At 45.3% G+C, this 23,269-nt stretch overlaps 1 protein-coding gene and 1 pseudogene across 1 annotated transcript; both read left to right on the forward strand.

The window, feature by feature from the left end:
* Window positions 1-64: 64 nt before the first annotated feature.
* On the forward strand, window positions 65-3,308 carry LOC112872381 (cadmium/zinc-transporting ATPase HMA3-like). Its single transcript, XM_025935462.1, has 6 exons — window positions 65-311; window positions 399-1,016; window positions 1,126-1,263; window positions 1,351-1,678; window positions 1,876-2,078; window positions 2,182-3,308. The coding sequence occupies exons 1-6, from the start codon at window positions 65-67 to the stop codon at window positions 3,306-3,308; spliced, it is 2,661 nt and encodes an 886-aa protein (XP_025791247.1).
* Window positions 3,309-9,519: 6,211 nt separating this feature from the next.
* On the forward strand, window positions 9,520-12,781 carry LOC112903346 (annotated as a pseudogene).
* The last annotated feature ends 10,488 nt before the right edge of the window (window positions 12,782-23,269 follow it).

Raw genomic sequence — 23,269 nt, forward strand, 5'->3', positions numbered from 1 at the left:
CCGCGGGCGCACGTCGTTTCGCGTTTCCGCTTGCCTTGCTCCTCTGGCCCCCTGGCCCTCCGAAATGCCGGGACCGGCCGTGGAGGCGGCGGCGGCTAGGGGCGGCGGAGACCACGACGGCGGCCGCAGGAAGGCGGCCGCATGGGAGAAGACGTACCTGGATGTCCTCGGCATCTGCTGCCCCGCCGAGGTCGCGCTCGTCGAGCGCCTCCTGTCACCGATCGACGGCGTGAGGGCGGTCACCGTCGTCGTCCCCTCCCGGACCGTCATCGTCGAGCACGACGCTGCCGCCGTCTCCCAGCTCCACATTGGTAACCAAATCATCCTGCCGGTCTCCTCCTCTGGAATTCTTCCACAGATGGATGGGAGTCAATTCTCTCTTGCCCTTTCCGGATCAGTGAAGGTCCTCAACAAGGCGGGCCTCGAGGCCTCGATCCGAGCCTACGGCAGCGGCGGCGGCGGCGGCGCCCGCCGGTGGCCCAGCCCGTTCATCGTCGCCTGCGGCGCCCTGCTCGCCGCGTCCATCTTCGCGCCGCTCCTGCCCGCGCTGCGTTGGCTGGCGCTGGCGGCGGCCTGCGTCGGCTCCCAGCCGATGCTGCTCAGGGCGTTCTCCGCGGCGGGCAACCTCACCATGGACATCAACATCGTCATGCTCATCGCGGTGGCCGGCGCCGTCGCGCTCGGCAACTACACGGAGGCCGGCGCCATCGTCTTCCTCTTCACCGTCGCCGAGTGGCTGGAGACCCTGGCGTGCACCAAGGCCAGCGCCGGGATGCTGTCGCTCATGTCCGCAGTTCCCAAGCACGTCGTGCTCGCCGAGACGGGCCAGGTCGTCGGCATGCGCGACGTCGGCGTGGGCACCATCGTCGCGGTCAAGGCCGGCGAGGTGGTTCCGGTTGACGGCGTGGTTGTCGGCGGGCAGAGCGAGGTCGACGAGAGCAGCCTCACCGGCGAGTCCTTCCCGGTGCCAAAGCAGCCACAGTCGGAGGTCTGGGCCGGCACCATGAACTTGGACGGTAAAAATAGCTACATTTTGCACACACCTCTACATGTGCAAACACCATCTGTTTCAACAATGTTCATACTTCTTCATACATATGGTGAGCAGAATCTGTCACGTTGCAGGCTACATTGCCGTGAGGACAACTGCTCTGGCCGAGAACTCCACGGTGGCCAAGATGGAGAGGCTGGTTGAGGAGGCGCAGAACAGCCGGTCCAAGACGCAGCGGCTCATCGACTCGTGCGCAAAGTACTACACCCCTGGTACGCCGCACGGTCACCTTCCGAGACGATCCTAGTCTGAAGACATGGAATTGACAGCAATTCAGCAGAAGCAGTGCTCTTTTGCAGCCGTGGTCGTCGTTGCAGCAGGGGTGGTTCTCGTGCCCTTGCTGCTGGGAGCTCATGACCTGAAGCAATGGTTCCAGCTGTCCCTGGTGCTGCTGGTGAGCGCGTGCCCGTGCGCGCTGGTCCTGTCGACGCCGGTCGCCACCTTCTGCGCGCTCCTCCGGGCGGCGAGGATGGGGCTCCTCATCAAGGGAGGTAACATTCTTGAGTCGCTGGGTGAGGTCAGGATTGCGGCGTTCGACAAGACCGGGACGATCACCAGAGGGGAGTTCAGCATCAGCGCATTCCATGTGGTTGGGAACAAGGTTGAAATGGATCAGCTTCTTTACTGGTACAAGAATTTAGCCTCTTTGAATTCAGTAAGACCTAACAATTTTACAGCTTTTTAGTGAACGAACGTGATGCTATTCTGACGTGTCATTTGTTTATACCTATTTAAATCGAAAGAATTGATGCTATGTTACTAGTGTTTGAGTTAACTGTATATACTGCTGAAGCTACTGATGAGTGAATCGTTTCTTCTCTAAGGGTATCTAGCATGGAGAGGAAATCAAGCCATCCAATGGCTGCTGCACTTGTTGAGTACTCTCAGACCAAATCTATCCGGCCGGAGCCGGAAAACGTGACTGAATTCCACATCTATCATGGCGAGGGCATCTACGGCGTGATCAGTGGAAAACACATCTACATTGGAAACAAAAAGATCATGGCAAGGTCCTCATGCCAAGAACGTAAGCAATGCAAACCCCTAGAACTTATTCACGAAACTATTTTTTTTAAAAAAAATAGCATCACGAGAACCTGAACTGATGACTTCTGACATGATGAAATTTGACCGTATACAAGCTGTCCAAGAAATGGATGATCACAAAGGTGTGTCCATCGGTCACGTGATCTGCGACGGCGATCTCGTCGGGCTGTTTTCGCTCTCCGATGACTGCAGAACCGGGGCAGCGAAGGCGATCAAGGAGCTGAGATCCATGGGGATCAAGTCGGTGATGCTCACCGGGGACAGCGCGGCCGCGGCCAAGCACGCGCAGGAGCAGCTCGGCGGCGTCCTGGAGGAGCTCCACTCCGAGCTCCTCCCGGAGGACAAGGTCCGTCTCATCGCAAAGCTCAAGGCGACCGCCGGGGCCACGCTGATGGTCGGCGATGGCATGAACGACGCCCCGGCGCTGGGCATGGCGGACGTGGGGCTCTCCATGGGCCTGTCCGGGTCCGCCGCGGCCGTGGAGACCAGCCACGCCACGCTCATGTCCAGCGACATCCTCCGGGTCCCCAGGGCCGTCCGGCTCGGGCGGCGCACCCGCCGGACCATCGCCGCGAACGTGGCCTTCTCCATCGGCGCCAAGGCCGCCGTCCTCGTGCTCGCCGTCGCGTGGCGGCCCGTGCTGTGGGTGGCCGTGCTCGCCGACGTCGGGACGTGCCTGCTCGTCGTGCTGCACAGCATGCTGCTGCTGAGGGACGCCGCCGCGGCGAGGCGGGCGTGCTGCGGCGGGGCGCCAAGCAAGGCGCACGCGTGCTGCGGGGCGTCCAAGTCCATGGCGTGCTGCTCGACGGCGAGGTCGTCCCACCTCGCCGGAGCGCCGAACGCCAAGGGACCGGGTGACAACGACTGCCACTGCTGCCAGAAGCAATGCAAGCCGTCCGAGCACTCCGTCGTGATCACCATACCAGCGCAAGCCGTCGCTGAGCACAGAAAGGAGGCGGATGCTCACTCGATGGCGGGGGAGGGCGGGGGATGCTGCGGCGGCGGCGCCTCGTCCGCGGCGGCGCAAGGGAACGGTGAGGATGAGGTGTGCATTATCATTAGCGCGAGGACGTCCTGCAGTAGCAAGGCCAGGAGTAGGTGCAGCTCGCCCAAGGATGCAGTGTGTTGCTCCGGCGGTAAAGATAGCATCTCGTCACCCCTCGTTGAGCTCAGCCCCTGTTGGGATTTGGGAAGAGATACGAGTCAGTGACTTGCATTGGTTGATTCATTGCCAGGCTTGTTTTGCATGTATCTGTGCATGTTCTCGGAAGCGAAGTAGTGCCAGGACCCAACGTGCTACTGTTCAAGTTTCAGTTAGAAGGTGGCATGTGCAAATAATTTTAGACAACGAAGAAATGACTTTACGAGCGAACACATAATTTATGAACATGCAATAGTAACAATAAACAAAATAGATTCACATACGAATAAATAATTGTACACGAAGAACAAACACGCATCCACCTCACGAACAAAATATATACACATGGTGAACAAATAAGTACACAAAAGAAAAGGTAAAAACAAGAAATATATATATATATATATATATAAAGGGATAGGAAAAAAGTTTCCACATAGCAAAGAGAGTATACATACATGAGGAACAAAGTAAAAAAGAAAAGAAAAAACAATAAATGAAAAGATAAAAGGAGCAATGTGGCCTCGTCTTCGTTCTCAACCTCCTCAGCAACAACGAGCATCCGTACGGGGATGGAGAAAAATATCTCCCGGGAGTGGTGATGGAGATACGAGTAGAGAATTTTCCCCTACATGGATGAGGATGGTAAGCCAATCTCTGGCTGTATATTCCCTACTTACATCGACTCAGCCGCAAATGTATACTATCATGGGTCTATTTTGCCACAGAATCTGTGATGATAAACTCGGTGCTGGCTCAAAGCAGTGGTCCTTCGTCAAACTCGAGCGATAGCTCACCTGTCTGCCTCAAGGGGTCTTTGTCCATGAACTGCCATGTTCATTGATTGAGCAACGCCTGTGGAGTTTGGCATCACACACGTCAAACAAGTTGGGTGGCCATGTGCATCAAGGCCCCCTGTTTGTGCCATGCTCTAACAAGAAAAGGTGACCGTAGGAGGGTGTCGACACTCCTCGACGACGGAAAGCTCTAGTTCAGGCATTGCAACACGAGTGTCGTCGTCGACTCGTGGCACTCGTCATCGACACTCCTAGTGAACCTATGGGTATGTGATCCTTCCACAGTAGGGCCTGGAAGGCGAGGACTGTGCCATGGTGCTGCGCGAAGACAATCTCTACCTTGCTGCCTTCACGCATCTCGATGAGGTACGCGATGAGTTCACTACATCATATATGCGCTGGGAACGATGGTGCTCACGATCCTAGAGGCAAAGCCCTTCGCTTCCATCATCAACGGGTGTGAGGAAGGAACAACCATCAATGACGTGGTGATCTAAATTATGACGCTTTCTCTTGAATGCTCACTCACATCCGGGAGGCAATTTGCAATTCCCGTAGTTTGTTCATCTTCAATACCCCACGAAACTTTCAGGCTCTGACTATCATCCATGCCCCCTAAAATAGGTGCAGCCTGTAGGGTATTTAAGCACTCTTATATATGGTTGAAGCACACACATATTGTTTGTCTCAACTCACATGAGTGTGGGATGCATGATTTGCCTCTAGATCATTTGAAATGGCTGATCAATGATACCAACTCTTTGCACATTGCCTGTATGTCACACTTAATACGTACTCCCTCCGTCCAAGGTGAAAAATACAAAAACAAAAAATATCTTCTAAAAATCTAGCAAGAATCCAAACTAATTCAACCATTTTGAGATTTTAAATGCAAAAATAAAAATAATGTTAGGGCCTTGATCAAATTATTGCTTTGCATTGTCATGTCCAAGGCGACCCATTATATTGTTGGAGAGACTGAATTTTGTCGTGTCAAAAAATACTATGCTGTAGAAAGATGTCACCTTGGCCACTGCATGCGTACTACTAGCTGCATCGTCTCACATCACTGACATGTGGTCTCCATGGCTCGATGCTACTGTGAAGGAGTTGGGTTGTGACATCTAGTCAACAAGAGCATGTGTCCGTCCCAGTCGCCTCCCGGAGTCCGTGTCCATTTTTCATTTTTTTTTCCTCCAACGGCCAAGTGCTCTTGCTTGCTTCTCTTGAGTAGTAGTAGCAGTCCAGCTGGCTAGCTCCATGAACTCCATGAACAAATCCAGTCGCATCAAGAGAATGGAAGCTTATCTGTGACTAGCCCACGAACATGATCTTTCGTGATTCATGTAGATTTGAATTCACTTTCTTTAGGAAAGAGAGGAGCGAATGAAGAAGAAGTTGGAAGCAGTTCATCGTCTGTGGAAGCTGTTCATCATGTGTGGAAAGAGAAGTGCGAATGAAGAAGAAGAAGTAATGTGCAGTTATATATGCACCCACTTTTGTCTGGCGCCGCCGAATGATGCACCCTCACTTTGATGATGGTCTAGTTTGAATGAGCAAGTGTGCTGCAAGAACAATGAGAGTTTGGAGGAAACTAAAGATTTGGATCGGCTCTGGTGAAGTGACTCTGAGTATAGCTGAAGCTTGGGATTTCAAGGTACTTTCATATTGGAGCTCAATAAACTAAATCATTAATGCTCAACAAACCAATTTCTGGCTCACGACGTCTACAGAACGTGGGGCTGTTGGGCTGTGGGAGTGGCTTGCATTGTTTCTTGCTCTTGCTGTTGTGTTGTGTAGGACCTTTTTATGCTAACCGGTAACCTAAATCTGAATTGTAAAAGTGCATATGCTTTCAATGAAAACAGAGACAGACAAAAAAATAAACCAATTCAGCTTGTTATTGTTAGCTCCGTACATGCTCCATTTTCCCCAATGAATCGGTGTTTCGGTCCTGCTTCTAAGAGAACAAGTCAGAAACACATGAATGAGAATCAAATAGCATGGAGAAAGTGAAGATCGAAATATCATCTCATTATTGATCTGTACTCTGCTTCGACTAATGTTATCAGTTGTATAAACCCAAGGAAAGTTATCATCAGGGACAGCCATGGCGTGCTCCTATCAAATAATATGCTAACCTTTGGATGTTTATGTTTATCGTCAATAGCTTCGGAGACCAGTAGTTAGAGGAGAAACACCATGCATACGCCGTGCACATCTGACAAACATCAGGTCACTCTAGTGCTCGGCCGATGCCATTTCTAACGGTGTGAGATTTGTACTTACTGGTGTAAAAACACCGCATTTGAGCAATGGAGCAGGCTGCACGGCAGCAGGCATGCCAGGAATGTCAAGACGGCCATGCATGCTTAAATACGCTGATTAACAGGCATAAAACTAAAGTTTGTTGGAGAATGAAAATTCAACCTTCAATTCAATTCTATTACCCTTGCGGATTGCAGGTGATTGGGAGCGATTAAGGGCAATAATTTAGTTCATTTCCCTATCAGTCCCCTCCTGTTCCCAAGGGGAATGTTTTATGCAAACTAGCTCTTCACTTCATCTATACATCAATATTCTATCAAGCTAAACTAACAATCCTTACATACCAATAGCCAAAACTAGTAAAGATTGACCAGCACGGATGGATCCCAAAATGATTTATATTTTTGGGTCTGAGCACGCCCATGGTATTAAGCCTTCGAATCAAATTTTCTTAATTTGCATGCCATCTGATTGGTTTCATTATTCAACCATGGCCGAGGCCTTTGATCCGTGGTTTGCCACACCATTTGAATATAATTCAGGTGGGGATGCTCTCCCCTCCGGTAACCATTCAGAAAAAAAAATCCCAAACCCAGCAAACCTTTTTTTTGTTCGTTCAAAAGCCATAGATGCAGCAGAGCTTTACGTTTTCTAATGGGAACCGGCAGACCATGCATATTATAGGGTGTTACATGTCCCATGCTTTAGTTCCTTCGTACAAATACAGGCGCCCAAAATAGGAGTACAAGGAAAGAAGCTGAAATCGCGGGGCCCACCCACCCCAGGATAAAGGAGCAGCTGGCTAGCTACATATTTGGCTGGCCCCACCCGCACACGAGGACGGAGAAGAACGCCGCGATCTTGAGCGCCCTGGCGCGCGCGCGGTCGCCGCCCCGCGCCGCCGCGGCGCCGTCGGCACCGCACCCGCCGTCGGCGGCGCGCGAGGAGGAGGAGGAGCGCCGCCACGGCGGCAAGGACGAGCGCGGCGCGCGGTGGCCTCATTGCTGTGGATTCCCGTAGTTTGTTCATCTCCAATACCCCACGAAACTTTCAGGCTCTGACTATCATCCATGCCCCCTAAAATAGGTGCAGCCTGTAGGGTATTTAAGCACTCTTATATGTGGTTGAAGCACACACATATTGTTTCTCTCAACTCACAGGAGTGTGGGATGCATGATTTGCCTCTAAATCATTTGAAATGGCTGATCAATGATACCAACTCTTTGGACATTGCCTGTATGTCACATTTAATACGTACTCCCTCCGTCTAAGGTGAAAAATACAAAAACAAAAAATATCTTCTAAAAAATCTAGCAAGAATCCAAACTAATTCAACCATTTTGAGATTTTAAATACAAAAATAAAAAAAATGTTAGGGCCTTGATCCAATTATTGCTTTGCATTGTCATGTCCAAGGCTACCCATTACATTGTTGGAGAGACTGAATTTTCTCGTGTCAAAAAATACTATGTTGTAGAAAGATGTCACCTTGGCCACTGCATGCGTACTGTGAAGGAGTTGGGTTGTGACATCTAGTCAACAAGAGCATGTGTCCGTCCCAGTCGCCTCCCGGAGTCCGTGTCCATTTTTCATTTTTTTCCCTCCAACGGCCAAGTGCTAGCTCTTGCTTGCTTCTCTTATAAGCCTGTATAAATACACGTTAATTATATTCTACCATGAAATAGACTATAATTAACCTTCCTGCTAAATTTTGCATATATACTATTGTAGTTGTCATAAAAAAACAGCAATTGCTTTTGTGCTAAAGATATGCTGTTTCATGGTTGGTATCTTTTTATTTCTTGATTGATTTGGGCGAAATTGGATCGGATCTCGAATTTTATTTCACAGGAAACACACACTAGGATGTCGTCGTTGAACGTTGCTGGCATCAGCATGGACTGACTGATCATCTAGTTTTCAACTGCGGTTGCAGGAAGAAAACATCACCATCTATCTTGATCTGTGCCTACGTTCAGTCTTGATCTTTGAGAGGACCGATCAATCTATTGTAAGTCCCGTACGTCTAGATTAGTAGCGTGAATAAGTGGTAGTCCATAATTATCATATTTACTATTATTGATAGACACTACTATAAAACGGTCTATCGGTACCAGCACGTTAGTGCCGGTCAAAAACGAGCCGGCACTAACGTGCCTGAACAGTGCAAGACGGGCACGTTAGTGCCGGCTTGACATCCCAGCCGGCACTAACGTACCATCCCCCCAACAGTCAGACGGCTGCTACAACGATCAAAACGCACGTTAGTGACGGTCGGAATATCTAGCCGGCACTAACTTGGTCAATTACATTTAGTGCCGGCTGTCTGCTCTAGCCGACACTAAACGTACACAGTTAGTGCCGGCTAAAACTACCAGCCGGCACTAACTTGCCCCGTAAATACCGGCCACTACATCCCCAGCCCTCCATTTCATTTGCCAGTCCTTCTTCCCGAGACGTCCAACCGAGCTCCTCCTCACTCTCATGGCGTGTTATAGGGAAGATGCTGCCCATTTTTCCCTAAATTTGTGAGGATTTCACCCATCCAAGTGCACCAAAGGTTAGTAGCTTCTTCCACTCTTCTTTCATGATGTTTATTCTTTGTTTCATGCTTTCTAGATAAAGAAAATATTGATTTTAAGGTTGAGGAAAAATGAGCATAATTTTTTGATTTGTTCATTAATTTGAGCAAAATAGAATTGATTTGTTACTTTTTAGAGAAGGTTTTCTAGATAGTTTGACCATCACACATTTAGAATGATTTTTTTGAATTATTTCACGGGAACATGTGTATATGTTATTGTGCAAAATTTTAGGGATTTTAAGGATGAGGGACAATGAGCATGATTCATTAATTTGAGCAAGGTAGAATTGATTAGTTGCTTTTTAGAGAATGATTACTACATAGTTTGACCATCACACATTTAGAATAATTTTTTTGAATTATTTCATGGTGACATGTGTATATGTTATTGTGCCAATTTATTTTGCTATTTAGTTTAAATTTACTAGATAGGTGGCCTATGACACATTTATATTTTTTTTTTTGAATTACTTCATAGTAACCTGTTTTTAGGGATAATAAGCATGATTTTTTTTAATTTGTACAGATGGACCGGCAATGTATGCACGGAAGCCGGAGCACCTCGGCGTGGATTCAGGGTTTAGATTCTTTTCTCAAGGCAGCAATGGCAAATAGGTCGCCAAAGGGTTTAATGTGTTGTCCATGCAGTGTTTGCGAAAATAAAAAGAAATTCCGGAAAAGAGAAACTCTATGGAATCACCTGGCCTTGAATGGTTTCATGAGTAACTATAGCCTTTGGACTAAGCACGGCGAAGTTGGAGTTATGATGGAAGATAATGAAGAAGATGACGATGGTGATAACAATCTTCCAGATTGGGCATGGGTTCATGAAGCAGGTGGCTTTCAAGATAAACCAATGGACGAGGGTGAAGCAAATGTTGCACAAGAGGAGCCACCTGACGAGCTAGGTCAGGCGTTGCTTGATGCACAGAAAGACAGTGACACTGTGAAGGAGGCATTAAAGTTTGAGAAGATGTTGGAGGATTACAAAAGGCCGTTGTTCCCTAGTTGCAAACCGGAGCAGAAGAAGTTGGGTACCACGCTAGAGATGCTGAAATGGAAGGCAACTAATGGTGTCACCGATAAGGGATTTGGTGAGCTATTAAAGATTGTAAAGAACATGCTTCCTGAGGGTAATGAACTGCCGTCAACAACATACGAAGCTAAAAAGATGGTTTGCCCTCTTGGATTGGACGTGCAGAAGATTCACGCATGTCTTAACGACTGCATCTTGTATCACGGCGAATACGAGAACTTGGAAGCTTGTCCTGTTTGTAGCGCATTGCGGTATAAGATCAGGCGAGATGATCCAGGTGATGTTGATGGGGAGCTGGTAAAGAAGAGAGTTCCCGCAAAGTTGGTGTGGTACTTCCCTATAATACCACGTCTAAAGCGCTTTTTCAAAAACAAGGACAACGCTAAGTTGATACGGTGGCACAAAGAAGACCGTAAGGAGGATTACATGATCAGACACCCAGCAGATGGGTCCCAGTGGAGAAACCTTAACCGAGAGTATCCTCAATTTGACAACGACCCAAGGAATATAAGATTTTCTCTAAGTGCGGATGGAATGAATCCGTACGGTGAGTTTGGCAGCGCTCATAGTACATGGCCCGTGACCCTATGTATGTTCAACCTTCCTCCTTGGTTATGCCTAAAGCGTAAGTTCATCATGATGCCGGTGCTTATAGAAGGGCCAAAAGAACCTGGCAACGATATTGATGTGTTTCTGCAACCCTTAATGGATGATCTCTTACTGCTCTGGAAAGAAGAAGGTGTACATGTGTGGGATGAGTATAAACAGGAGTCTTTCAACCTCCGAGCTTTGCTTTTTGTATGCATCAATGATTGGCCTGCACTTGCAAAACTTTCGGGACAGTCGAACATGGGATACATGGCCTGCACCCACTGTTATGATGAAACCGATAGCATTTATTTGAAACACTGTAAGAAGTGCGTATACATGGGCCATCGCCGATTCCTTCCTACCGATCACCCCCTAAGAACCGAAGGGAAGCATTTCAAAGGGGAGCCCGAAACTCGTCGTAAGCCTCTGTTCCATAATGGAAAGCGTGTGTTCTCGATGATCAAGGATGTGAAGGTAGTATTTGGAAAGGGTCCCGGTAGCCAACCTGTTCCGAAGGATGACCAGGGACATGTTCCAATGTGGAAGAAGAAGTCTATATTGTGGAACCTACCTTATTGGCAAGTCTTACAGGTTCGCAACGCAATTGATGTGATGCATCTATCGAAGAATCTTTGCGTCAACCTACTAGGCTTTCTGGGAGTGTATAGTAAGTCAAAAGACATATTGGAAGCAAGGCGCGACATGTGGATGCTAGCTGGACGACAAGGCTTGCAACCCGAGAAGAGAGACAAAGGACGCCACTATTTAAAACCTGCCAGCTATAATCTGAGTAAAGAGGAGAAGGAAAGCATGTTCGATTGCTTGAACAGTATCAAGGTCCCGTCTGGGTACTCCTCAAATATACAAGGCATAATAAATGTGAAAGAGAAGAAAATTCAAAACTTGAAGTCCCATGACTGCCACGTTCTAATGACACAATTACTTCCGGTTATACTGAGGGGTGTTTTACCGGAAAATGTGAGATTGACAGTTGTAAAGCTTTGTGCATTCATGAATGAAATTTTACAGAAAGCAATTAATCCAAATAATCTAATAAAGCTGCAGAAAGACATTGTCGAATGTCTTGTCAGCTTTGAGATGGTCTTCCTACCTTCCTTCTTCAATATTATGACACACCTTCTAGTTCATATTGTGACAGAAATAACTATTCTGGGTCCTATTTTTCTACACAATATGTTCCCTTTCGAGAGGTTCATGGTAGTATTGAAGAAGTACGTGCGTAAACATTCTCGCCTAGAAGGATGCATTGCTAAGGGCTATGGAACCGAGGAGGTCATTGAGTTTTGCGTTGACTATCTTCCTGATCTCAATCCGATTGGGCTCCCCGTGTCACACCATGAGGGGCGATTAAAGGGAAAAGGCACACTAGGAAAGAAATGTAATGTGCACATCCCTTGTAGTGAATTCAGCCAAGCAAACTTCACGGTTCTTCAGAATTCATCCAAGGTGGCTCCATATATTGATGAGCACATGAATATTATACAGTCTGAAAATCTACAAAAGAATCTTGCTTGGATTACATACCAACATATAAAAACTTTTGACGGCTGGTTCAGACGAAAATTATTGGGCAACAACACAGTTGATCAAGAACTTCAATGGCTGGCTAGGGGACCATCAATCACTGTCCAGCAATACCAAGGGTACGAAATCAATGGGTATACATTTTATACGAGAGCTCAAGATAAAAAAAAGCACCAACCCAAACAGTGGTGTCCGTATGTGTATAGTAAACAGTAATGGAGAAAAGAACAACTACTATGGTGTCATAGAGGAGATATGGGAACTTGAATATGGACCCATAGTTGTCCCTTTATTTCGTTGCGAATGGATGGCTGGAGGAGGCGTAATGAAGGACCGGTATGGGATGACCATAGTTGACTTTAAAAAGATTGGATATAAAGATGAACCATTTATTCTAGCCAAGGATGTGACACAAGTGTTCTATGTGAAGGACATGTCGAGCAAACCGAAGAAGAAGTCAAATAAGACGCCTGAAGCAGACAAGGCTGGAAATGAGCCGAAACGGCACATAGTTCTTCCAGGAAAAAGAAAAGTTGTTGGAGTTGAGGATATTTCGGACAATTCGGAAGATTATGACCAGATTGATGACCTTCCTCCATTCTCAGTTGACGTTGACCCTAGCATCCTCTTATCCAAAGAGGACATACCTTACTTACACTGTGATCACGCTCAAGGCACTTTCGTCAAAAGGAAGATTATCAATGTTCCAGTAGATAATGATAATGAGTAGTAGTTTTATATAAATTATGTATTAAATTCTCTCAATCAGTGATGTAATGTAACGCACCGCATCGTATTTATCTCAATTCTTGATACTATTTCTCCAATTATGAAATAATATCATCTTCAGATAATATTATATTTTTGCATGGTATAAATATTTTTACATTCACTAATTTTGCATTACTAGAAGCATTGAAACATTAAATTACAAACAAATAATCAAGTAATATGCGAATTGATTACATCATTGTATAGGCTACTATTGAAAAGTTTTTTGAAGAATTTTGCATGGATCAAAATGAAATGTTTTCGATTTATTATGAATAACAGAAACATATACACATATAAACCCTTTACACTACACATAATTGATAATGGTTGCATATTCGTTAATTTACTTCAATTACTATTATTATTGTGTACATGTAATTACTATAATTATTGTGTAGCTAACAATAAGATATAAATTTTTGTTATATTATTCTAATTATTAAGCCTATTATGAATAAATTTATGAATACTAAATTTTAGTGTAAATGGGAACTGGCGTGGCCAATTCCCGCGCGCCAATTCCCGCGCGGATGGTACATGTTAGTGCCGACTGGTAATACTAGCCGGCACTAACGTGTCCATCTGACGTCACGTGGGCGTGTTAGTGCCGGCTGGTGTTACCAGCCGGCACTAACTTGAGCACGTTAGTGCCGGCTCGTAATACCAGCCGGCACTAACTTATCCATCTGATGTCACGTGGGCGCGTTAGTGCCGGCTGGTAATGTCAGCCGGCACTAACCGCGCCATCCCCCCAACAAATTAGCCCCTTCGCCCATTCAGATTGACGTCGCCCCCAACTTACCCGCCGCCCCGACCCTCGCGCCATTGCTGCCGCCGCCCGAAGCTCCGGCCACCGCGCACCTCGTCGTCCTCGCGCGCGGCCCGTTCCGCGCAGCCCGGCCGCCCGGCTGCCCCTGCCGCCTCGAGGTCCTCGCACCACTGCTCGGCGTCCTCGCGCCATTGCTGCCGCCGCCCGAAGCTCCGGCCGCGGCGCACCTCGTAGTCCTCGCGCCAGTGCTGCCGCCGCCCGAAGCTCCGGCCGCGGCGCACCTCGTAGTCCTCGCGCGCGGCCCGTTCCGCGCAGCCCGGCCGCCCGGCTGCCCCTGCTGCCTCGAGGTCCTCGCGCCACTGCTCGGCGTCCTCGCGCCATTGCTACGGCGCCCGAAGCTCCGGCCCCCACCGTTGACCCCTCCCTCCGGACCTCCTCCTCGCCCTCCGAAGAATCTGCTGAATCCCTGGCTTTTTGAGAAGAAGGTTTATATCTGCATTTGCTTGATCTTCTCAACTTTGATCATTAGTAGATGAGTTATATTCTTCGGTAATTGGAATACTGATAAAAGTCGAACAAACTCGAAGGTCGATGGAGGAGGTATATGAGTTATATTCTTCGGTAATTGGATTGTTGCTGCCAAGTCTGCACTGCCACATGTCATTATCATCGTGATTCACCATGCACATAAACAAGATCTCCACTTTTTCAATAGTTTTACTGTCTGAATATTTGTTGTCATTTAACTTCTCAAATTAAGCATATCATGAATTCATGATCACTAATTATTCAGCCCATCTGGATCCCACCGATGATTATAAACTTATGTGCTTTGCCTTCCTGGGAATAAGAACAGTAATCATTATTAGTATACCAAATTTATTCTACCTTTAGATGTGAAGGACCATCAATGTTTAAACAAGTACAATCAGTTACATACTTTGTCGTCTAGAGTTCAGAAATAGTTTGATATGTTTAGTTTTCAGATATATATATATATATATATATATATATGCACTAGATAAATTGGCATCTTTTTAATTTTCAGAAGGTGTTTACAAACTACACGTGCTTGAATTTCTGCACTAGATAAATTGGCATCGTTTTTAGTTTTCAGTAGCTTGCTCATATATGTTGTTAGTTTGCTGCATAATCTGGCGTGCTTGTGATCATCAATTTGTACAGATACATGCTTCTAATTTGGTCCATGGTGGTGCCAGACAGTAGTAGAGACTAATAGAAATAGATCAGAAAACAGCTCGAGTGATTGCTTATACTCTGAATTTTTACTCTTGAGCACTTTCAAGTTTATTGCTTGCCTGTTTGGTCTGCTAAGAAAGAATTGCAGATATATGGTGGTTTTCATTTTGCAGCTATCATATTCTTATTCTGATACAAAATTGCAAATTATGTCATACAAACTGCATGTATTAACCAGCTACTTGCACGTGAATTTCATAAACATATGACCAGTGCTGGATAGAATCTTGTTTTTCAGTAAGGGAACTTCTATATTGTGTTAGTTTTCTAATGGCCTATGAACAAGTGCTCTTTAAACATGGATATATCTATTTGTGCTTGAATAAGCTTTGTGATGGGCTGATGGATGCTTATTTCTGATCTCTGTTTGTATTTTCTTTAGCTTCTTGCCCTAGCTGTTTGCCTGTTTTAGTATCCAATTACAAAGATTTCTGCAGTAACAGAAGCCATCTTCTTGACTGATATGGAGCTAAACACAAACACAGTATATCCCAGGAGGTAGGAGTCAAAGACATTTGTTAATGTAGTCTAGATTTCCTATATTTGAGATTTACTTGTTTATTAGCAGTAGACCACTCAAATAAAATTTATGTCTGATCTATGAGTTGTATGACATATTGTGTGTGGTCAATGCTTGATGTACGTGTAATGCTCAATGCTAATCCATGTTAGAACACCATTTCTATAATTCAAATGTCAATATGGGTACGTGGGGTTTAATGTGTTGGTTTCCGTTGATATCATCAAGCATCACGCTGCTGGAAGGTCTGTTAATTTTTTATTTTATTTTTGCTTTTTTCATTTGAATATAATTACAGAGGCTATTCTTTCATTTATGTGACATTGTGTCTAATTATATTATGTGTTCCCTGTACTCTGTGTATTACTGTAATTTTTTTTCATCGCCCGTAGCAATGCACGGGTACGAATCTAGTTATAGTTAAATTTATAATTAATATATTTGACTTTGATCAAATCTAAAAATTGCTATAGTTTGGGACAGAGGTATAGCATATCATAATATAAAAATACATGTATGACACCTTGATGTTGAAATGTTAAGACTGAAACCTTGCAAATACATACATTTTATTAGTACTAGACAATACTTAATGTTTTTTTATTATTTCGGGTAGTGGAAATGGATCCTACGGACAACCAAGACGAGTTAATGCACGAGCTCATTTGTGGTAGTACTGGGCACATAGCTCCAGAGTTTCATGAGGGCGAGAACGATGGCAGCCAATTTTTAAACTTGCATTATCATGGCGGCGAGGAGCAAGATATTAGTGAGGAGGAAGAAGAAAATGTCGAGGAAGCCGAGGTATGAAATTTAGTGATTCTTCCAGGCATCAGGATAAACGTCCACTAGTTGCTAGCAACACGCTTGATAAATTTGTGATTCTTTCAGGCATCAGGATCGACGAAGCCTAAACGGAAACGTGGCTCCAAGAGGAAGATGGTAGGATGTACGACCATCACGGAGATCAACGAAGCAACCGGCGAGCCACTAGCCCCTGGTCAAATTAAGACGACCTTTGTAAATCAATTGGGATATCTTGTTAGGGAGAGCGTCCCCATAAAGTACAAGCTTTGGAAGAGAAATAAAGTCTCTGATCGACCTGAAGATATCGTGCCAGATTCAGAGAAAGATTTGTTATGGAAAGAGGTGTCGTTGCACTTCAACTTTCCCCCAGGCAAAGCTGACAAAGTAAAGGGATGGGCATTTAAGAAGATGGCAATTCAGTTCGGCTCGTTCAAGAAAAAATTGGTGGCAAACTTTGTCAACAAGGGCCTCATACCAGATTTTGATAAAGTCTGGAAAAAGCAACGAGAGTGGTGTAATGAATTCGTGAATTACAAGCACAGTGCTGACAGCATGGCAGCCTCGATTCAAGGCAAAATGAATGCTAGCAAAAAGACAAACTTCCATAGACTTGGGCCTGGAGGTTATAAGATTGCTGTTCCGAAATGGGAAAAGATGAAAAATAATTTAATTGCAAAAGGAATCGTACCGCAGACCTTGAGTTGGCCCAAACGAGCAAGGTATTACTTCTATGCTCATGGAGGCACACTAGACCCCGACACTGGAATGTTTGTGACTAGCGACGTACTAAGAGAGGCTGCCCAAAGACTTGACGACGCAATGAGGCGTATGGAAGAAGGAACCTTCCAGCCCAACAGAGAGAATGACGAGCTGACTTACGCTCTTGGGAATGCAGAACACACTGGACGGACCCGAGGCGTGGGCATAGTTCCATGGAAATATGGCTTTTCCGAAGATCTCAAAACCTACCGAAGCCGATGCAGAAGCAAGGCAGTAGTGGCAGAGAAGATCTGTAGCCTAGAAAACCGGATAATATCACTTGAGGCAGCAGTTGGGCAACGCTCGGACCAACCAGCTGCCAATGTGGAGTTCAGCACCCCTTCTCAGCGTCATAGCAGTGTTGCTTCCACAGAGCACCCTACTTTGGGTGCCGACAGGACGAGGGACCCCATCGACGACATCCCCGTTAGGACCCAATGTGAGCTTCTGGTTCTTTATGGGAAAAAGCTCAAAGTTTGTGCTGAGGGTTATGCGGAAGTCCAAGAAGAAGGCAGGATAATACATTGCCAGCCAATTTCTGAAGGATTCGCCAGAGTCTTTGTTGACCGAATTACTGAAGAACGCTGGGAAGACTTGGACCTCCCGATCCCTATAGGTACTGAAGAAACAGAACTACAACATGCCGTACATACATGGATTGCGTGGCCAAAGCGCGACATAAGATTGGTGCAAGCAACCACAGATTCCGCTTGGTGCTCAAGGCAAAGATCACCAACGCCAGCTGATGACAGGAATCCTAGTGTTGGCCCACCTTCTCCACCGCCTGCACGGGACCCCAGCATGGATCCGCCATCACCAGCCGCACAAAGCGAGCCAATTTCGGCATCATCACCAGCCGCACAACAGAATTAGAGTCAGCGACAGAAGGCATACACAGTACCTTCGATCCAGCCATCTCATAAGCAGCAAAGAAAGAAGAAAGCGAAGGCTCCAGAAGAGAAAGAGGCAGAAGAATCGTTTGAAACCTTCTTGCTGAAGCGCAAGCTACTGAGGGAGGCTGCGAACAAGAAGCCAGAAATAGATCCGGTTGCGAAGGCACACTTCATTAAACACTTCATTAAAGATCCCACCAGGAGAAAGAAAGGGAGTCGGATTATGATCGGCAGATCAGAAAGTGCTACAACAACCCCAAGAATCGACGGATCAATGCAAAGACCGTTCCCCAGCTCGGAGAGCAGTCCAAACAATCGATCCCTCCGTTGATAGTGCTACGTGAAGAATGTCCTGATGAATCAAGAGATCCGTTGACCATGGCTGGGATGATATTGCAAACTGATCTAACAAGGGCTCAGTTGCTTGGGGAGGCCCTACAGAATGCCCGCGGTGGAAAAAGTTTGTACTTGGTGAACCTTTGATATGGCCAGAGTTGCTACCATCCCTACCAACGAGAATGGCCGAGTTACACAAATGGTATGCCGTGCAATCTAAAGCTAATGAATTAGAGATGTTCCCAGCCCGGATTAAAGATGAGCATTTTTGGCGGGGGGCAGATGATGTATATATCGAGTTTGAAGCACTTTACGATTTATACCATCAAGATGCCCTTCACAAGTCCCTCGTGAGTGTATGGTGCATGTGAGTATTGTCTCTCGTTTCATTATTTTTAGCCTTGTGTGTTGACTGATCCCCGTTTTTCTTGTGTCCCGTAGGTCAAAAATTCAAATTTGCCGAAAGAACTTCCATAACGTCGGGTTCTTCGACCCCGATATTATACACGAGAAAATGGTAGAGCAAAAGCCTGAAGAAATAGTCAATGTTATATACAGGGGGTTGCATAAGAATAGCATGTGTCCCTTCATTCTCTTGCCATACAACCATCAGTGAGTCGTTCTTTGTTAGCCTCTTTTTTTCAATCCCTTCGTATTAATAATACTATTTAATAACTATTATAATCAACATTAATTGGTTATGCGTATGTATATGCACAGCTTTCATTGGATATTGCTTTATATTCGGATTGACGAGCACAAGGTCTTGGTGTACGACTCGTTAAGGCAAGATAAATCAAAGTACCAAGATCTCATCGAGGTGGTAAATACTGCATGGCGTCGCTACCTCTGCAAACACATAGGCTTGCCCATAGGTGAAATCGAGCCTCTTTGTTGGGTGACTGATTTTCCGGTATGAATATACTCTCGCTACTAATGTCATTCGCAATAAACATCAGAAAAATTATACATCTTAACCCACATTTGTCCACAGTGTTGGAGACAGGAATAAGAAAACAACTTATGTGGATACTACGTATGCGAGTGGATCAACACTTTTGCAAGTGAAAAAGGGCAAATGACAGTGGAGGCATTCAATGTACGTGAGCACAATCACATCTGCTCATCATTTTAATTCATTATCTTTTATTCTCATGTTTTTATCGAAAAATGTGACAGCATTGGCGGATGAAAGAAGAACTCATTGAAATGGCTCGGATCAGGGCAATTCAAGAAGCTATATGCGGATTCCTGCTCGATGAAGTCATAAATCCTAAGGGCGAATTTTATGGCGATGTCCGTACAAGCGTCGCCAAAAAAGATCCGACGACGGGGAAGCTGATAAATTACTATAGTTGATGTTCTTAATAATTTGTAATATCTCAAGTACTTTTAAACTCCTAAGTGTTCCATACAGTACATGATGAATATATATATATATAATATTAGTGTAATATGCTGTCCGAATATTACTGTGCAATGCAAAAAGTACGATTATGTAGTCGCATACGGTAGAAATACGCATAGCCATACGTATAAAAATGAAAAACAAAAGATAAATAGGAAAAAAGATTTAGTGCCGGCCAGTTATACCAGCCGGCACTAATCTTGCTGCCAGGAGCCGGGCGGGGTCGGGCATGTTAGTGCCGGCTGGTATTTCCGACCGGCACTAACACTAGCCCTTTAGTGCCGGTCAATATAGCCGGCACTAACGACTGTCACGTTAGTGCTTGCCATTTAGTGCCGGTCACAGGGACCGGCACTAAAGCTTCCTGTGACCGGCACTGATGTGCCTTTCTCCAGCTGTGAGAGTTGTAACTTATAACCTCCCTGCTAAAAATTGTCATTTAGATAACGTTGCAGTGTCAGAAAAGAAGTATGTAATCGCTTGCATCAACAACCTTTGTGCAGAAGATACGTACACTGATACGCCATTTCCATGTGATACGTACTCTCTATCATTTCTCTCTCTCTCTTTTTGATAATACTTTACCATTTCTTTACCTAGAAGCATGCAAATGTCAGCATGTATCTTCAGGACGCTGGCTATAAATTCAGGCTTCGTTCACCCTCACATCGAGCCAAATCACACAAGCACGTACACTCGCCGGCATCAGCATCCGTAGCTCCGGCACCAACATCTTCAGTCCCAAAGCTAGAGAGATGGCCACAATGTTTCCTTCTGCAGTCTGCAAGGTCCTCCTCATCGCCGCAACCATCATCGCTCTCATCCTCTTTGCTGGTAATTAACCAATCGCCGATTTTCTTCATAGTAGTAGCACAAATCTTGGAACGAGTATGATTCAACTTACTGATGTGGTGATGCCTGGATCGCATGCAGGGGAAGTGTGTCCCTCGGTCGCCTACTATGATGTTTGCGTCGAGGGTGCCCCAACACCTAGTTGCAGGACCTGGTGCGTGGATCAAGGCTACCCCAAGGGAGGCGACTTCAACCTCGGCATCTGTTGCTGCATCCTATGAACTGTCGCAGTGTTTTTTACAGTACAATAATCCGCAATGTGCGTGTGAAATAAAGAGCTTTCGCTACCTGTAGCGAGTGTTTGCAAGAGAGATGTGTTTCCATGTGATGATGAATGTTTCTCGAAAAATAAAAACAGTTGTTGCAGCGGTAGGTTGTGTTTGCTGAGAGATGTCCTAGCTACTGTTCTCGTGGAGATCGAATCTGTGATTTCTTTTACCTACATTTCAAAAAAGAGAAAAGGCTCTCCAGACTTTTACCTACAAATACCCATGTCAAGGCCCAAGACCAACGTTGTTTCAGCTGAAGTCCAACCAAGGCCTATACCCTACCCTAGCTGCTCAGCACCCATCTCTCAGTTCTCTTTCTATACATCAATAGCCCAAATCTACACGTGCCAAAATTAGTAAATAAAATAATTTAGGATGTAATAAAAATGTGCCCAAATCAAATAGTACGTGTTCTTATAAGCCTGCATAAATACACGTTATCCTACCAAAGGTTTAGATACTAAAAATTAACAGTAGTAGCGAATATTACCTTAGATCCGATCCATTTCATTTCTCAAGTCCAGCTCAACCTCAAGATTGCTCCAAATAAATATACAACTAGATATTTCAAAATGCCTTTTCACACTAAGTTGCTCTATTTTGATAAAACAATGTTCAACATTTGACATTGATAATCAAGCTAGCTAAAACGAAACATGCCTTGTATCTTTAAACAGAATGAGTAACACACAAATACACGCCAAAATTATTAATTGTGGCCAAATAATCAATATGAGATATATTAAGCTCATATCAAATATGTTTTTTTTTGTGTGAATCGTATCAAATATATATGTTTAGCAGCTAACCATTACGCATGTGTGCTTACCCTGCCCAAGCTATATTTAGCGTGTATTGAATTTACCTAGCAGGTGACAGCTACGTGCTTATTGTAAAAAAAGATTTGGGTACAAACAAAATAGATCTTGGCAAAAAATAAAAAAAAATAGTAAATGTTTTGCTGACTCACCAGCTAGCACTATATATACACACTCACCCTCGTCAAGGCTAGACTCCACTCCTACGCCACGTACGGCTAGATCCGAACAGCAAGAGTTGGGTGTTGACAGACAGAGAGAGGTCGATCATCGACACCATGGCAGCACGCAAGAACCTTCTTCTCATGGCCGTCCTCCTCCTCTCCGCCGGTAAGCAGCGATCAAACCGCTCCCTTGCTCTCCATAACTCTACCACCAAGATACCCTAGCTAGCTAGCTTAAAAGCGACCGCCATTGTTGTTGCATGTGGATGATTTCAGTTGCGGTTCACTCCGTGGCGGCGGCGGCGGGAGGCGGTGAGGTAGGAGGAGAAGGCTACGCGGACCCGGTGGCCGCCGGCGGGTACGCGCTGTGCCGGCCCGGGTGCCCGGACGCCTTCTGGGACTGCAACGACTGGTGCAGCAAGAACGGCTACAAGAACGGCGGCGTGTGCGTGCCGCCGCTGCGCCAGCAGTGCTGCTGCTACGGTGCATCGGTGTGAGGGAGGCACAGAGCTTGCTGAGAGATCTTTAATTTTGACGACTAGCTAGTTTCTGTTTCAGCAAGAACAAAAGGTGGAAAAATCGATCAGATGATGAAATCTTGTAATGGGACGAACCAAATAATGATGAGACATAATATGAAATTTGAGATTTTGGAAATGTTATTAGCATGGATCTTTTTCATTCGTTGCTCAAAACATGGAATTTTTCACGATTAGTTCCATCTGACTTACCCGGTTTCTTCTAAAATTTTTGTTCATCAAACGGACAAATCAAGAGTTTAGACTAGACTCATGTATACTCATAGATATCAACAATCGACAGAATGGTCAAAGAACTTTTGACTTCGTTTTGTTCTTCCATTCAAGGGAACATTTTATTTTATTTTTTGAAAGGCAAGAGAACATTAAGTCAACGGAGAAACCAAGCACTTCAAGCTCGATATCTTTGGAATTTCAACTCATTGCGACAACAGACAAGAGTCTGCCGGTGTTGGTTGTACAGAGAGTAACATCTAATTGAGGCCCACTAAACATTCTACGCCAGTGAAGATAATTAAGGCCCACTAAACATTCTACCTATATAGGCCCACATTAAGGCCCGACACGTGATAATCCAGCCCAGATAACCCTGGTCTGGGTCTAGCTGAAAACCAACTAAGGCCTAATATTACACCAGACCTCCTCACTAATTCTCAATTCCAACCTTACATCGAGGACATGCAAAATAAGTATAAATAAATCATCCTTTACCTTATTATAAAAATATAAGCTAATTTTCCAGGTAACAAATAAATGTAAAATTAATGTTTCCCCTCAACCAATACCTACGTATCTTATGCTTGCCAATTTAGCACATTCTTGACTACGTACAGCAAGCGCGTGCTTATTATCCTTGTAAAGATTTAGGTATAATTTATTTCCTAGTTCCTCCAACTCACGAATATATATAAGTCATTTTCGTACAGTACACATGATCCACATAGGCAAAACTCTTACTAACATTTTCCGTATAATTATGACATCCAAATGAAAAATGCTCTTATATGCTAAGAAAATACTTTTCATGATGGATACTAACTT

The sequence above is a fragment of the Panicum hallii genome, chromosome 8 (genome assembly GCF_002211085.1).
Source record: "Panicum hallii strain FIL2 chromosome 8, PHallii_v3.1, whole genome shotgun sequence".
Taxonomy (NCBI): Eukaryota; Viridiplantae; Streptophyta; class Magnoliopsida; order Poales; family Poaceae; genus Panicum; species Panicum hallii.